Source organism: Mus caroli, unplaced genomic scaffold (assembly GCF_978045245.1).
Source record: "Mus caroli unplaced genomic scaffold, Mus_caroli_1 scaffold_17, whole genome shotgun sequence".
NCBI classification, from domain to species: domain Eukaryota; kingdom Metazoa; phylum Chordata; class Mammalia; order Rodentia; family Muridae; genus Mus; species Mus caroli.
Genome location: NW_028227272.1, coordinates 72,652,962 through 72,670,555, shown reverse-complemented (window position 1 = coordinate 72,670,555; position 17,594 = coordinate 72,652,962). Strand labels below are relative to the sequence as shown.

At 35.8% G+C, this 17,594-nt stretch overlaps 1 protein-coding gene across 1 annotated transcript in view; it reads left to right on the top strand.

Annotated features, from left to right (window-relative positions):
* Lipi (lipase I) overlaps positions 1-17,594 on the top strand; it is a 31,955-nt gene that overhangs the window by 9,340 nt on the left and 5,021 nt on the right. Inside the window, exons 5-9 of the mRNA XM_021185487.2 lie at positions 1,199-1,288; positions 2,655-2,822; positions 5,124-5,228; positions 7,899-8,010; positions 12,988-13,164. Coding sequence (XP_021041146.2) covers positions 1,199-1,288; positions 2,655-2,822; positions 5,124-5,228; positions 7,899-8,010; positions 12,988-13,164 — 652 coding nt within the window. The remainder of the gene's footprint in view (positions 1-1,198; positions 1,289-2,654; positions 2,823-5,123; positions 5,229-7,898; positions 8,011-12,987; positions 13,165-17,594) is intronic.

Sequence of the window (17,594 nt, the reverse complement as noted above, 5' to 3'; positions counted from 1 at the left end):
AAAGAATTTCAATCTTATGTGGCAGTGAAATTTCACATCTAAGTATAGTCCCAAGTTTTCTGAGATATGCCTTTCATGCTCCCTTTGGTTATAGAGTAAAATATTGGTAATAGATTCAGAATTGGAACCATCTCCAGAGCCCTGGGATTCTAGAAGCAAATAGAAGCACATGAATCATAGGCACATGGCTCATGCCATCCTAACTCAAGTTGTAATCGCTGGAGGAAGCAAGTGTTGTAGATTTTGCTACTGAGTAATGCTAGCATCAGCAAGCCCAAGGCACCTTTATCCAAACAGGGAGAAATGCATCACACTGCCCTGACAGCTGTATGTGAAATACCTAATAATGTTTCACCTTGTGCTGATCCTTGCCCATTGTATTTTACGCAGTTTCTTTGTGGACCCTAGTGTGCTCCCAGTATACGGTTGACTCACTGCCTCCCACTCTTCTCACAACCACTTAAGTTGTCAAACTTCAGAGTGAGAAATTCTCTAGCCAAGCTACATTAAAAAGCTTTCCAGGTTTAACTTCCATTTTTAAAAAGTATTCAAGGATTATCCTTGCTGCTAGGTGTTTTTCTTTTGATTTTTTTCTCTCCATTACACTGATTACTATCTGACAGTTCTTTCAGTTTCTCTTGTATTCTTTTCTCTATCACACATCATTTCCACGCCAACAATTTTCCTGTCCCCGCTACTGCAAAGTATAAGGATTTGCCCATAGAAAGCAGGTGAATCATAAATGTGCAAAATTACTAACACATAATTTTTATGAGAAACAATTTGAAAAAGAGGTACCAGAAAACTGCTAATTTTTTTAAAAAAGCATCCATTTATTGTAACTCATATATGTAATCTAAGAATTTACAGGGCAAAATAGAGAGGATTATTCTGAGTTTGGGGCCAGGCTTCAGTTACATAGTGAATTCTAGGGTATTTTGAGCTGTTGTTTATATGAATATGCATATATATCTCTTATAGATGTATCTCTGAAAAGGGACAAAAGTCATGGCAGGAAGAAGGAGGGAGTGGGGAGAAGGAGAGATGGAGGGAAGGGTTGCTGGAGACAGAAGAAACTAACAAAGATAGAACAATTTCTGAAGACCAAGTTTAATGGATTTTAGCAGATATTTTCATTATATACAGTTGCTCAAAATATTTTAAAAGCTCTATGATTTCATCGGTGTTTTCTTCCTAGGTTTGGGTATTGGAGAGCCATCAGGACACATTGATTTTTATCCAAATGGAGGAAAACATCAGCCAGGTTGTCCTACATCAATTTTTTCAGGTATATGAAAAAAGTATTTTCATTCTTTTTTTTTCTTTTATTGAAACTAGATTTTTTTTTCATACAATATATTCTGATTACAGTTATACAGAATCCAAAATGATATGGGAAATTAATTTATCTTTTGGCTACTTAATCTGTGGGCAAGATTTTGATATCAGAATTTTTGCTATTGACTTCAAAGAGTTACTGGCAAGAGATAATTTAAATTGATACTACTTAATATACTAAGGTTACTAGCATATACAACAACTGGTCATGGGTGAAACCTGTTTGGTGTTGTTTCAACAATTTTAGTTCCTTATTTTAACCATAAAGAACAATTTTCTATTATCTAGAAAAACACATCTAACTCAAGTATCCTAGAATACTTCTAGAACATGAGTTTGATCACAAGATTTAGCACTTATGATCAATACCACATATACACAGATTTGACAACACTGGCCACTTCTGTGTCCCACACATGGGGTTATTCATGGCTTCTGAGTGTGGAATGGGGCCCTCTTAAGCACTTAGTGCATGACCAAATTCCACTGTGACTAAGAGAAGATTGAACCAACGAAAGAAAATATGAAAAACTGGGAAAGGGAAGTGACATAAGTGCATTTTAACAACACTTGTCTCCATAGACATAGTTGACATTGCATCAGTATTTTAGGGATATAGAACTAGAAGGGAGAAATTCTATAATTGCAAACACTGTTGCAATGTGTTAGTATAGCCTGTTAAATTGAAACAGCTATGCTTTCCGTATTATTACTTGATGAAAATGTTTTATTAATTTCATGAAAAAGTCATGCTCAATTTAAAAATTTGATGGGACTTTTTTAATTGGATATTTTATTTATTTAAATTTCAAATATACCCCTTTCCTGGTTTCTCCTCCAGAAACTACCTATCCCATCCTCCTTTCCCCTGCTTCTATGAGGGTGCTCCCCCCCACTCCTGCCTCCCCACCTGGGAATTCCCCTATACTGGGGCATCCAGCCTTCACAGGGCCAAGGGCCTCTTTTCCCATTAATGCCCAACAAGGCCATCCTCTGCTACATATGTCACTGTAGCCATGGGTCTCTCCATGTGCACTCTTTGGTTAGTGGTTTAATCTCTGGGAGTTCTGGTGGGTCTGGCTGGTTGGTATTGTTGTTCTTCCTATGGGTTGCAAACCCCTTCAGCTCCTTTAGTCCTTTCTCTAACTCTTCCAATGGGGACCCTGTGCTCAGTCCAATGGTTGAACTATAACTGTATTTTCAATGCTCTGTATACATAAGAAACAGAATTTGGTATAACTTAATGGTCAGGTTTTTCCCTTGATCTTGATTTCATATATTTACAGTTAATTTTGCTTGTTTTTCTCACACCTAAGGAACCAATTTTATTAAATGCGACCATCAGAGAGCCATTTACTTGTTCCTTGCAGCTTTTGAAACAAGCTGCAACTTTGTTTCATTTCCTTGTCGTTCCTATAAAGATTACAAGAATGGTTTGTGTGTGGACTGTGGGAACCTTTACAAAGACTCCTGCCCAAGACTTGGTGAGAGAAGTTGTGTTTATACAATTCCTTTTCAAGATGAGTAAGACCATCAGGGTAGTATTTTAGGTTGGATGCTAAAGTGTGTTTTATATTAATCTGCTAGTACATTACAGTTTGGGGAAAATTTATAAACAGAGTAATGGCAGATTCAGTGTATACATTCTGTATCAATTTTTGTCTAAGGAATTTTCCTTCCTGTCTTCCTATGTCTAGAGGCAGAATGTCTACATTCTTTGTGCACTGGAAACTGCTTTTTTTTTTTCCTGTCTTTCTTTTAACAGGAAGTTTTAGGTACAAGTGAAGAGGTGTACCTCCTAGCTAGTTAGCTTTGGATTTGCTCTCAGCAAGTCGTCAAGAATTCTGTGTAGTTCATGCCTTCTATATCAGTAAAATGTAAAAAAGATAGTTATGTTGGCAGCTGTTGAAAATGAAAACCTGCCAGTGAAAATAGAGAGAAAAATAAATAACTCTGAAAAGATGGGATGAAGTAGGAGCAGATGAAGAATAGTGGGGGGTGGGATAATCAAAGTGCACTAATTATATTGCTTTGGTTGGAATTTTGTTGCTGTGAGGAGACACCATGACCACATTAACTCTTACAAAAAACAAACAAACAAAAAACCCACACAAACCTTTGAGAAGGGCTTGTTTACCATTCAGAGATGTAGTGCATTATTATCATGGAGGGCCGCATAGTGGCATGCAGGCAGGCATGGTGCTGGAGAAGTAGCTGAGAGTTTCCTATCTGGAGCAGCAGGCAGCAGAAAGAGAGAGTGACACTGGGCATTTGAGACTTCAAAGTCCACTCCCAGGAACACACTCCTTCCAACAAGGCCACAGCTCCTAATATTGGCCTTCCCTACAACTCTACAAGGACCCTTTTCATCCAAACCTCCAAATCATATTATCTATATATAAAATTGTGAAGTAATAAATAAATAATTAGAAGATGGTCAGGTAAATACTTTAAAAACCGAAGACTTAAAAGAATTCCAGAGGCAGTTCAATATTTCCCAAAGAGAATTCCAGATCTCAGCATATTATAAACTTATCAGTATCTGCTTAGTATCATGGAAAGATATTCCAGAAATGCTTGCAAAGTCTAAGGTGCTCTAGGAGTAGGAGTTAATTAAGAAGAGTGAAATGAACCAGGGGTACCCTGCTTTATTCAGCCTCACTGACCATGCATGGAACATCTCTACATAAAGCCTGGTCTATCCAGGATTGTGAAATCCACATTTCCATTCCATAGGTTTCTTCTGTCCAAGACCTAATTAGGTTATTTATTTACTGTACATCTACAGAGGCAGATTGCTTTTCTAGTAGTAGTGTTTCTCTATCTGTGTTTCACACTAACTGTAGAGATTGTTTAAGAACATAAGGTTGAAGTAGGGTTAAAAATTCTAAAGTATCAATTAAGTATTTTGTCTACCTTATTAAACTTAAAAGTTTCAAGGTAGACAAAAAGAGATATCTGGATATATTTAATATATTACTAATTTAATATCTTGTATTTAGATACATATATATATGAAATATATTCAATACATAAGATTTATATTATTTATGTTCATGTATATTATGGTATACATAATACACACACACACACACACACACACACACACATATATATATATATATATATATATATACACACACATACACATATGCTATATACTATATACTATGTACTATGTACTATATACTACTATATACTACTATATACTACTATATGCTACTATATACTACTATATGCTACTATATACTACTATATACTACTATATACTACTATATACTACTATATACTACTATATACTACTATATACTACTATATACTATATACTATATACTATATACTATATACTATATACTATATACTATATACTATATACTATATACTATATACTATATACTATATATAGTTTATACTTTATATGATAATTTTGGGGCTTTATTCTTGGAGCTAAATTGCATGTTAAATTTCTTTTTTGTAATTCATTTATTCTGGTTAAATTTACTAAAGCGATTTGTGAATAGACTTCCAAACTTATAATGTAAAAACTGGTACAAGTGGGTCTTAGTCATTCCGATTATGTCAGGTTCTAATAAGTAGATTGCTTTTGTGAATCTTGAATATAAAAGTTACTTTGAAAATTAACACAAAGTATCTTGCATATTTTAAGGTACTTTTTAATCTATATTTGATCATGTACATTGCTATTTAAGAACTTTAGTGATTTGAAAAGTTTGTGTGCTCCTTGATAGAAATTCAATTCCTATGTTCTTTTTCTTAAATCTTAGGTAATCAAGCTAAACTATGGAAAGAAGAGTTGAAGAAAAAAACAGAAGAATGGCCTCTTAGGACCACTGCATTTTTGGATACTAGTGGCCAAAATCCATTCTGTAGTAAGTTATTTGCATTGTTTTTTTTTTAAAATGAGCTATTATAGATAAGCATATGCTATCTGAGAATAATGGAGAGCATGGTTATAAGTAACCATTAAGGATGCCTTTTTCACTGTTTTTAAACTTGTAAATTGAAGAATCCAGCCACTTCTAAATACAATGGTTAGATAAATATTATAATAAGTATAGGAAGTGAGGCAATGGCAATCAGGGGAGACAAAAGGAGAAAGACAATGGAGTCCCCATCCCCATGCCATGCTTGAGTCAGCCACACTAGTTCCATTTGTTCACAAGTTCTGGTTGTTTATGCTTCCTGTACTCACATGTACTTCTGGTGCTCCTGTGTACACTCCACACTCATGTATTTCAACACACACATGTAGTTCCTGTGCTAATGTGTACTTCCTGCCCTCAAATGTACTTCTGAACATATATGGACTTCTGCACACACATGTTCTGCCTGCACTCACATTTCCATGGTTTCAATGCTCTTTTCTTCTCCATTCTCTTCTTCACCTTTTCTCTCCCAAATGTTGAATATTCTCTTCTATTTCATAATTTCAGCTTCCTACATAAGTTTCTTGATTTCCCCCTTTTCTTTTTTTTTTAATTATATATTTTCTTCATTTACATTTCAAATGCTATCCCGAAAGTCCACTATACTCTCCCCACTGCCCTGCTCCCCAACCCACCTACTCCTGCTTCCTGGCCCTGGCATGCCCCTGTACTGGGGCATATAATCTTCATAAGACCAAGGGCCTCTCCTCCTATTGGTGACTGACTAGGCCACCCTCTGCTACATATGCAACTAGAGACACAGTTCTGTGGGGTACTGGTTAGTTCATATTGTTGGTCCACCTATAGGGTTGCAGATCCCTTTAGCTCATTGCTTACTTTCTCTAGCTCCTTCTTTAGGAGCCCTGTGTTCCATCCAATAGATGATTATGAGCATCCGCTTATGTATTTGCCAGGCACTGGCATAGCCTCACAAGAGACAGCTATAACAGGGTCCTGTCAGCACAATCTTGCTGGCATATGCAATAGTGTCTGGGTTTGGTGTTTGTATATGGGATGGATCCCTGGGTGGGGCAGTCTCTGCCCTTTCTTCTGTCTCAGCTACAAACTTTGTCTCTGTAACTCCTTCCATGGGTATGTTATTCCCCATTCTAAGAAAGAATGAAGTATCCACATTTTGGTCTTCCTTCTTCTCGAGTTTCATGTGTTTTGCAAATTGTATCTTGGGTACTCTAAGTTTCTGGGCTAATATCCACTTATCAGTAAGTGGATATCATGTGAGTTCTTTTGTGACTGGGTTACCTCACTCAGGATGATATCCTCCAAATCCATCCATTTGCCTAAGAATTTCATAAATTCATTGTTTTTAATAGCTGAGTAGTACTCCATTGTGTAAATGTACCTATTTTCTGTATCCGTTCCTCTTTTGAGGGACATCTGGGTTCTTTCCAGCTTCTGGCTATTATAAGGGTTAGGGTTAGGGTACCCCATACTTTTCATTGTTAATTTTCTATTGCTTAAGTCTTTATTGTTAAACATATCCTACTGATGACTTTTCAGGACTTAATCATGTTGGCCAATTATTTTTTATATTTTCAATTACTTATTAATTTTTTTATGCATCAAAACACAATGTTCTCTGTTTTAAAAATGTATGTGTGAGGCCAGGCAGTGGTGGTGCATTCCTGTAATCCCAGCACTTGGGAGGCAGAGGTGGGTGAATTTCTGAGTTCGAGGCCAGCCTGGTCTACAGAGTGAGTTCCAAGAAAGCCAGGACTGCAAAGAGAAACCCTGTCTCGAAAAACCAAAAAAAAAAAAAAAAAAAAAAAAAAAGGAAGAAAGAAAGTATGAGTGTAAACACGCGCACATGCAAAATATGAGCAATTTTATTATATATTAGCATATCTAACAGAGGTATAACAGCTCCAAAGCTCCAATGAACTTACACTATATCCAGTTATTTAACCTCACTGGCATTCCTTAGCAGTCAAAGTGATTGACAATTAAAGTTGTTAAGCAAATTTAGCTGTATATATTACCAGATAATTAGGAGACCTTGTAATAAATAGTTAAATATGCTCCTTAAAAACATAGCATTGTTTAAAGGGCTCATATTACATATCTATTTAATTTTATGTTTGAGACAGGTTATAATTTAGCATTGATTTAGCCAAATTTTCACCATACTCAAGATTGTCTGGCAGGTTCTTATTCTTCAGACCCTGACTTTTTTTCTTTCTTTTTTAATTTTCTCTTAAAATGTGACCACTCATATGTTGACCAACTTTCAGGGCAGGAGGTCTCCCTCTCAAGAATAGTTGGGCAACATAATCTGTACTCAGGGAGGAAGAGTTTTGGAAAACTCAAAGTTCACTGATTGAGAAAGTAAGGATAGGGTTGGTGGATATGGAAATTTGGGTATGAGGATAAATATGATCAGGATAAAGTCTTTGAACTTCTCAAAGAATTAAGAATAGTGTTTTGTAAAAAACTTGACAAGAAATAGAATTAATTATTCATTGGTAATATTTTATCTAAATATTTTTATGCATATAAAATATGCATATATCAGGAAGCATGTGTGTCTATTTGCATGTGTAGTAAAACAAAGTTTGAAATATAGTATGAATAACATTCTGTGTTTTTATTTTGTAGCCTACTATTTTGCTCTCAATATAGTTGCCTTGAGTGAAACTATGAGAAATGGCTCAATTTCATTTGGTTTATTAAATGACCTTGGAGAATTGGAATACTCAACGCTCTATGAGTAAGTACTCTTTATTATTTATTTCTTTGATAGATCAAACGTTTGCTTATTTGTATTTTTTATGAATGGCTTAGTAGATAATTTGTAATAAAATTTCTAAATGAAGAGGCTTAAATATTAGTAACATCTTATATATCATGTTCTAGTCTCTCATTCTGTAGGGCAAAATTAAATATGAAATAGATAGCACATGGTTCACAGCTCATGGCCACAAACACTAGAGGAATAGATAAAGCCACTTTTTGGTCATGCTTTTAACTCTTAATTCCTGTGTTTCTTCTAAACACCTTGCTTGCTCACTTTCTCGAGCTTCTAAACAATATTGTTTTCATGGTGTCACAAACAAATATCTAGTGCCATCAGTCAATGATTGTGGGAGACAAATTTAGCATTTAGAGATTCCTGAGTTCCAGAGTCCCCAAGCACATGTTGAATACACGTCTTTCCTCAATTCCAATTGACTTTTTACATATGTATAATTCGATATACACATTTCTAAAGTTACACAATGTTTGAGTACATTCTTAGCTCAAATTTGCTGAACATCTATTTATCACTTAGATAGATTCTTAAAATACAAAGTAAAATTTATCTTAAAAAAAAGGATGATATAAAGGTGAATGTATATATTAAAACTATAGTTTCCAATGTGCTGGTTTAAACTACTAAAAAGTCATTTAATAGTGAAACTGTTTTTATGTCTGGTGACTGAGTAAACAATACACTTTATTTGGAAAATAATAGGCAATAAAGTGGCTTCAACTTTGACCTGTTATTGGTGACCTCTGAGTTGCAGGAGCCACAGTTGCTATCTTCAACCTTTACTACGGTCACATCTTAGTTATAATACCAAAAACTGGCAAGTAGAATAAATATATTGTGTCTTATTTCTAAACATAGTATAAAGTATAAATTGCCAATTAAGAGAAAGGAAAATATACAGGACTGGATGCAAATTTAATTGTCGAACAATGGCAGCCTTCTTAATATTGAGGTTCTATAAACATTTAATTAAAAATATCTGCAATTGTGTAAAATATAATACATAACCATATCTCATAGTAGATATGATTTATAGCATAGAAAAATATTTCAAATCTTATTATCCATGAAGATCACAAGGAAATAATACTCATTGGCAAAGTACTGGAAATCTTCAAGGTGACATGAGAGTAAGAGCTTCCATCATGGATGCTGTGAGTATTCCCAGCAATAAAATCCTGGCTCAACATCAGACCAGTGAAAAAATTACATGAATATTTTCATATTGCAATCTATAAATATATTTTTAAATTCAGAAAGACCTTTGCAGATTAGTGGTGACATGAAAATTGAAGTGTGAAATAAATTTTTTCTCCTCCTTTTCACCTCTTTTCAGTCTCTCAAAGAAGATACAAAATCCATCATAGAAGAATTTTGATCCAAACTCATCACTCCTATCAGAGTCCACATTTCATTAAAAGAAATTTCAATTTCTTTTCACCTAAGCTTGTTATATGTTATGTGTTGTAATACAAAATACTATTCAGTGAATAGTTTCTTACGATCTCTTAAATTGGATAAAGTTTTTGTATATTACACACAAATGCCTACATATTCTATCATTTATTCTTATCAGAAATACACTGTTACCTTTTAAATTAATTCTAGCACATTATTTATGAATAAATATATTTAGATTTTTAAAGTACTTCAGGGCACTCAACCTGAAATAGTGTCATTGTTCAGAAGGAACCAAAACACTGGTGGAAGTGATGCATAATTGAATATGAGTAATGAGTTTCGGGATAGATTACCACATATTATGGTGTGAGAAGGCAGAAAAGGAGTCAACACCCTTGAATGTAATGAAATCTCATAAGCAAACTGGGAGAAGTTGCTCACAAAGGCCCAGAGAAAACAGGATAACTAAACTCATAAGTAGCTCACTGAGTACACTATTAACACAGTTGCTTCAATTCTTCCAGTGGGTAAAGGGATTTGTTCTGGTTTATTTTGCAAACAGTTAAACACTGTGAAACACTGATGCATTTCCTCATAATGGGTTCAGTATGGAAAGGGATAAAACTATGAGGATGTGTACACTTATTAAAATATGTTTACTTAAGCTTGGCCATTGTTTTTCTATTAGAGTTATATGGCATGTGATTTTGTCCAGATAAGAGAAGAATCAAAGAATCTTAAAAGACTGCACTTCCCCTTCAAGAGCTGAAATAGGCATATCTGCTCTTTGTACAAAATGTGCAGTATTATACAGAGAAAAGTAGGAACATGTAAGACAAGTTAATGATTCTTCCCCTTCTTTTCGTCTGGCTCACCCCTCATGCTTATACATGATATGCGAACACTGCATCTTTCATTTTATTTCTGTTCTCTTCCTTTTTTCTTTTCTTTCTTTCACTAATTCTTTCTTTTTTTTTTTTTTTTGTAAATTAAGACTTCACTAAAAATATCCTGGCTTGTAATTTTCATACATATTGTTGTGGTATGATGGTTTTTTTTTTCCATATCACTAAAAAGCATTCATGTGTGTGTGTGAAATTGATTAAAGTAAACCAGTCTACAATAAATTCAAAGGGGAGAATAAACATGCTATAACATGCATGTCGGGATCCAAGAACAGTTCCTGAATATTGAGTCTCTGCTTCTATCATCTGGACTCCAGGAATGAAACTCGGGTTGTAAGTTGTGGCGACCTCTTATCCACCAAGCTGTATCACCACACCTCACTGTCGGCTTCTAAATGGGGGATACAGGCATTAGATATTAAGATGAGTGATAGTGAGATTATAGAAAATTTGAGAGTCTTCAGAGATGGCTACTCTTGCATTTTAGTGACAGACAAAGGGGACTAGACTAATTCAGTAGAATAAAAACCAAGAACAAGAGATATTTTAGAGGTTTGGAGACTTCTAAATCTATGTGAGATGTGTTTTCATGATTCATCCGAAGTGTGAAATTGATTAAAGTAAACCAGTCTACAATAAATTCAAATTTTGAACTGTGAACCAAACCATCATACATGGAGTTGAGTATGTATAGATTGCATCCAATTTAATCATTCACTAAATGTTTTGAGAGGAAACATGCCAAACATTGTAGGTTTTGTTTTGTTTAAATAAATGATATCTGTCTTTAAATATTTCAGACTAGTGCAGCAGATAGACTTTAATTAATAATAGAACAAAAGTTACGATAGCCAGCATTCCTCCAGTTTTAATAATTGTTTACACTGAGGCAATCTGATCTCAAGGGAGGGAGAAAAGATAGGGAGATGGAGAAGAACATAGAGGGTGTGGGTAGGGGCTGAAATGGGGAATTGGGTTGGGGGAGGGAGAAGCAGAAGAGAAGAGAACCCCTTGATGTAGAGGGAATAAGTATCCAGGCATTTGAAACCCTGGGTAAGATGGGAATTGGTAGTGACATTCTTAACTGGGTGTGTTGAGGTAACTGAGAAATTTTCATACGCACTTTCAAACACATTGCTGATACATTCAATGAAGTTATATCCTGTAGGGGAAAGTGAGAAACGCTGCCAGGGCAAGAAAGGAGAGATAGACTTTGGAGGGAATGTTGACATCTTTTGGGAAGTCTGACTTACTATGCAAAGGATTTAAGGGATAGGAGAGCAAGGAGAGGTCAGGGTTCGCAGGGAATCCTGGATTCCAAGTGCTACCCTCTGTTCCCTTGCCTCTGCTCCAGCACTTTGCCCCTCAAAACAGGTACATCTTTCAGTGAAGATTCGATTCCCCTGTCTTTTCTTTTCTCTCCTCTCTTCCCTTTCTCATCCTCAAGATTTACTTCTTTTTTTTCTTTCTTCTGACCCAAATCCTCTGGTTCCTCTGGTCTACCTCTTTTATATCCTTAACCACTGAGAAATGGCAGTAGAGAGGACTCTGTTTTGTTTGGATTTCGCCAATACTAATAATACTGGGAATTGTCTCAGGGACGTATATTTCTGGTACACAGAAATGGAGAACTTGGGAAGGAGTAATAAACAGAATTTAAAGTATGGAACATAATTAGGAACACGATGGGTGAACAATTTGAATCTTAGTTTTGTTTTTGTTTTGTTCTTGTTCTTTTACATTTAGAATAGCTAAACTTATAATAGTTTAAAAAGGAACTTTCTGGCTAAATGAGGTCCAAGCACATGCTTGAAGCATGAATACTATTCTGATACAATAAGAGTGGTCATGAAATTATGCTTATAAAATATTACTTACACTTTTCATTTTTAAATCTCAGCATTTTTGTACTGGCTAGTTTTGTGTCAATGTGACTCAAGTTGGAGTTATCACAGAGAAAGGAGCCTCCCTTGAGGAAATGTCTCCAAGAGATCTAGCTGTGAGGCATTTTCTCAATTAGTGATCAAGGGGGAGGGCCTCTTGTGGGTGGTGCCATCTCTGGGCTGGTAGTCCTGGGTTCTATAAGAAAGCCAGCTGAGCAAGCCAGGGGAAGCAAGCCAGTAAGGAACATCCCTCCATGGCCTCTGCATCAGCTCCTGCTTCCTGACCTGCTTGAGTCCCAGTCCTGACTTCCTTTGGTGATGAACAGCAATGTGGAAGTGTAAGCTGAATAAACCCTTTCCTCCCCAACTTGCTTCTTGGTCATGATGTTTGTGCAGGAATAGAACCCTGACTAAGACAATTTTATTGGCATTTTCTTTAGGAAAATTATTCTAAGGAATATTAGAGAGGATTGTTTTTCATTTGAACTCCTTGTCAATTGAAGGGACTCTGGTGGTTGAAGAAGGATCTATAAAGTCAAATACAGGAAAACCAGTCTTAGACGAAAGCATATGCTCCTTGTGTCTGCATGGGAATGTAACAATTCTTATTGTTGTTCTCTCCAGCTTTGTCTGTTCTCTCCCTTATAAAAGTGCCCTCTGGGTTCTGCCTCATTATTACTATACTAATTTTAAAATATAGTTAATTTATTAATATATTGAACATATACTTTTTTTTTTCTACTTAGGAAGAACAAGCCATTTGATAATCTTCAAGAAGTCAAGATTCTTGTTCAGTTCGTAAATGACATTGTGAGCGTTTCACGCATTTGCTTGACATACTTTCAGTCCACAAATCCTTACTGTGCCGCGTGCCAGTACAAAATACAGAGTCTTGTGTTAAAATCACTCACATATCCAGAAAGGTAGGAAATCAAAATTTGATTATAATAATTTTTCCTAATATTAAAAGTTATTTGAAAGTTTTGGTTAAGAATTTATGGGCACAAATACTGGTTAATTTTATTATACATGAATCCCAGAATGTTAAAAAATGTATTATAAATATTATGAAATATTATATAATGTACATATTTTGACTTGAGTGATACTTAGGACAGTCTAGAGTCACATTGTCTAAGCAAAAGAAAAAACACACAAATACACATAATTTCACGAGGTATTACAAGGGTGGGAAATTTGTACAATATACTCCTTAAAGGTTTATCAACACTTTCTTTTGCTCATTTTTGTTTTGAAGCTCAAAAATACTGTTACTAGAGTTTAAGAGAAAAATAAAAGGGTCAGCACACTGTAAATCTCAGCAGCTTCAGTAAAGATTGAGACAGAGAATGGAAGAATGGAAGAATGGAAGAATGGAAGAATGGAAGAATGGAAGGGGAGAAAACATGCTTTTTGTGTTAGGGCAAATCACAAGGGTCTGGGTAGGATTTGTATCAGCATGGAAAAGGTCAGGCATTGCTCTGCAAGTGTGATGCCAGCGTTTCAGGAAGAGACAAGGGGAATCACCGAGCCAGGTTACAAAACAGAGAACTCTCCAAACTTCAGTAAGACATCCTAGCTCAAAGAAATAAGGTAGAAAATGGCAGGAGAATATACCAACATTATGTTCTGGCCTCTGCCTGTGCAGGCATAGGTAGATGAACCACACATGCACCCGTGCATACATGGGTATCTCATAATATCCCACCCCATATTCACATCACAAAAGAAATAGTTTGTGAATTGGTTGTAATGTCTTTAATTTGTTGTAATATTTCTATTTCCACTCACCTTTTATCTATCTATCTATCTATCTATCTATCTATCTATCTATCTATCTATCTATCATCTATCTACACATCAATAGGTATATAATTTGAATTCCCAATTATCTTCTATAAATAAAAGTACAGTACAGAAGGTAAGTAGTTGAAGAAAGTAAAAACAAAAGCTATATATATGTGTGTGTGTGTGTATACACACACACAAACATACACATATGTGTGTATGGGTATAGTGATATAAATGTCTGTATGTGTCTACAAGTGCCTTTGGGCATGTACATATGTGTGTGTTGACACTTTAGATATCACTCTTCAAGTTCCATTCACACTGTGTTGAAGAAAGAGTCTCTTTCTGGCCTCATAATAATGAGCCCCAGGAATCTGTTGAAGTTATAAGACTGCCATTGTGTCAGCCTTTTTATGTGAATGTGGTCCAGTTCAGGCCCCCATCTTGTGTTACTGACTGAGAAATCTCCTGAAGCCGAGAACATACATGTTGATGAATTCTATATCCACAGAAGAGTGTGGAGAAATTAACCTAAATGAAAATCATCTTATAATTTCAGTACAATAATATACATACATTCAAAAATCAGCAAAATGCTATTATTCATAAAAGGTAGTTTCATTGTCCCTGTGGTTGAAATGTATGCAAAAGTATCAAAATCAATATATACCAGCAAGAAAATTTAATATCATTTCTTACAAATATGTCATTGGAGCAGTATATCATGCATTGGAGACCAATGTTGTAGTTTTAACCTATATCTGCTTTGGTGCTTATTTTTATAATAAAAAAGCATTTCTACTAATTAACAAGTAGATATTCATTGCAAATTATTTCTAAAAAATGATTCATATGTAATGTTTCAACTAAGACATCATTATTAATACTTTCTGTTTTGGATCAGTATTTTAATTTTTTATTTATTTACTTTATATCCTGATCGCATCTTTCCTTCCCTCCTCTCCTTTTAGTGCTCCTGCGTCCCCTCTCATCTCAAACCCCCCTTCCCTTCTTCTCAGAACAGGGGAGGCCTCCCATGGATATCAACCAGCCTTGGCATATCAAGTTGCAGTAAGACTAGGCACATCCTTGTCTATTGCAGCTAGACAATACAGCCCAGTTAGGGGCAAGGGATTCAAAGGCAGGCCATGCAATCAGAGACAGCCCCTGCTCCCACTTTAGGAGTCCCTTATGAAGACCCAGCAGCACAGCTGTTACCTATGCGCAGAAGTCTTAGGTCAGTCCCATGCATGCTCTATGGTTGACAGTTTGTTTCTATGAGCACCTATGTGCCCAGGTTAGTTGCTGCTGTAGCTTTTCTTGTGATATATTTTCTTCAGGTTCCTTCAATACTTTCTCCCCTCTCCCCATCTCCCACAGGAATCCCTGAGCTCCACTTAATGTTTGGCTATGAGTCTCCGCATCAGCTTCCATCAATTGCTGGGTGAAGCCTCTCTGAGGACAGTTATGCTAGACTCCTGTCTTCAAGTAGAGCAGAATAGTGTTAGTGAATAGTGTTAGGACTGGGGTCACTCTCATGACATGGATTTCAAGATGGGCCAGTCATTGATCGGCCCTTCTCTCAAACTCTGATCAATTTTTTACCCCTGCATATCTTGTAGGTTGGATGGATTTTGTGGTTTTGTGGTTCTGTTGGTGTCTCAATCTCTCCATTAGGAGTTTTGCCTGGTTATAGGAGATGGCCAGTTCAGGCTCAATATTCCCCATTGCTAGGAGTCTTAGCCTCTTGGATTCCTGGGAATTTCCATTGTTCTAGTTTTCTAGCTAGTCCCAGATATTCCTTCCTCTATCCATTTTTTTTTCTCCCAGTACTCTGTCCTCCCTGCATCTGATCCCCCCTTTCCCATTCTCACTCCTCCCCAACCCAGTCCTCTCTATTCACCACGAATGTTTAATCTATTTCCCTTTCTCAGTGAGACTCAGGCACATCCTGATTGGGCCTTTCTCATTACTTAACTTCTTTGGGTCTGTGATTTGTAGCTTGTTACCTATATTTTGTGACTAATATCCACTTATAAAGGAGTCCATATTATAGTTGTCTTTCTGGGTCTGGGTTACTTCATGTAGGGTGATCTTTTCTAGTTTCATGCATTTGCCTGCAAATCTCATGATGTCATTGTTTTTAATGGCTGAGTCATACTCCATTGTGTAGATGTACCACAATTTTATTATCCATTCTTCAGTCGAAGGACATCTAGATTGTTTCCAGCTTCTGGCTATTACGAATACAGCTGTTTCTGTCTGTGAACATAGTTGTGCAAATGTCCTTGTGGTATGGTGGAAGAACTTTTGAGTATAGGAGTCATATAGCTAGGTCATAAGGTAGATCTATTCCCAATTTTCTGAGAAATCACTAAATTGATTTCCCAATTGGTTGTATAAGTTCATACTCCCACTGGCAAATGAGGAGTGTTTCCCTTGCTCCACATTCTCCTCAGCGTGATTTGATCTTGGCCATTCTCAGGGGAGTGGGATAAAATCTCAGAGTTGTTTTGATTTGCATTTCCCTGGTGACTAAGGATGTTGAACATTTCTTTAAGTGCTTCTTGGCCATCAGCCATTCCTCTGTAAAGAATTCTGTACCCAATTTTTAAATTGCTTTTTGGGTTTGTTGCTGTCTGGTTTCCTGAGCTATTTATATATTTTGGATATCAACCCTCTGTCAGACCTGGAGTTGGTAAAAAATATTTTCCCATTCTATAAACTGCCGTTTTGTCCCTTTGAAAGTGTCCTTGCCTTATAGGAACTTTGCAGTTTCATGAGGTTGAGTTTATTAATTGTTGATTTTGAAAACAGGATTCATACATAATGTTTCAACATTATGTTATTAATATAATAATATTATTAAAAATTATTAATATTTTTGTTTTTGCAAAAAAAAACCCTAAAGTTTTGCAAAACTACACAGCAATTGGGAGTGGTGGTGATGTAGAAGTGGAGCTGTGACTGGCTCAAACTTTTCCAGATATTATAGATATAGCATTATAGGTCATGGTAAATGTGGCATTTTGCACCTAGCTGCAATCTTTATCACTGAAGATTATAGATTAATAGTGTTTTTTTAAAAGTATTATATTACTTATCCACTCACCATTTAAAATACATGAGCTTTAGTTTTGTTTCTTATTAGTAAACTTGTACTTGCATATGGGTTTTTATATGGCTATAAGGTGTCATTTTTTCATTATTCATTTTTCTTATATAGATATCAAGAAGCAGGATTGTTGGGCCATATGATATATCTTAAACTTTATCACGAATTGGCAAAGAAATTTTCAAAGTAGCTATATGTTTTGCTACTTTTGAACAGCAGTCTGTGTTTACGGCTCTTCTGACAAGTGTTCCTCTACCACTGTCTTAGTTACTTCATATTACAGTGCTAAAAAAATATGATTAAGGCCACTTATAAAATAAATACATTTGGGCCGGAGAGATAACTTAGTGGTTAAGAGCACCAACTGCTGTTTTGAAGGTCCTGAGTTCAAATCCCAGCAACCACATGGTGGCTCACAACCATCTATAACTCCCTCTTCTGGAATGT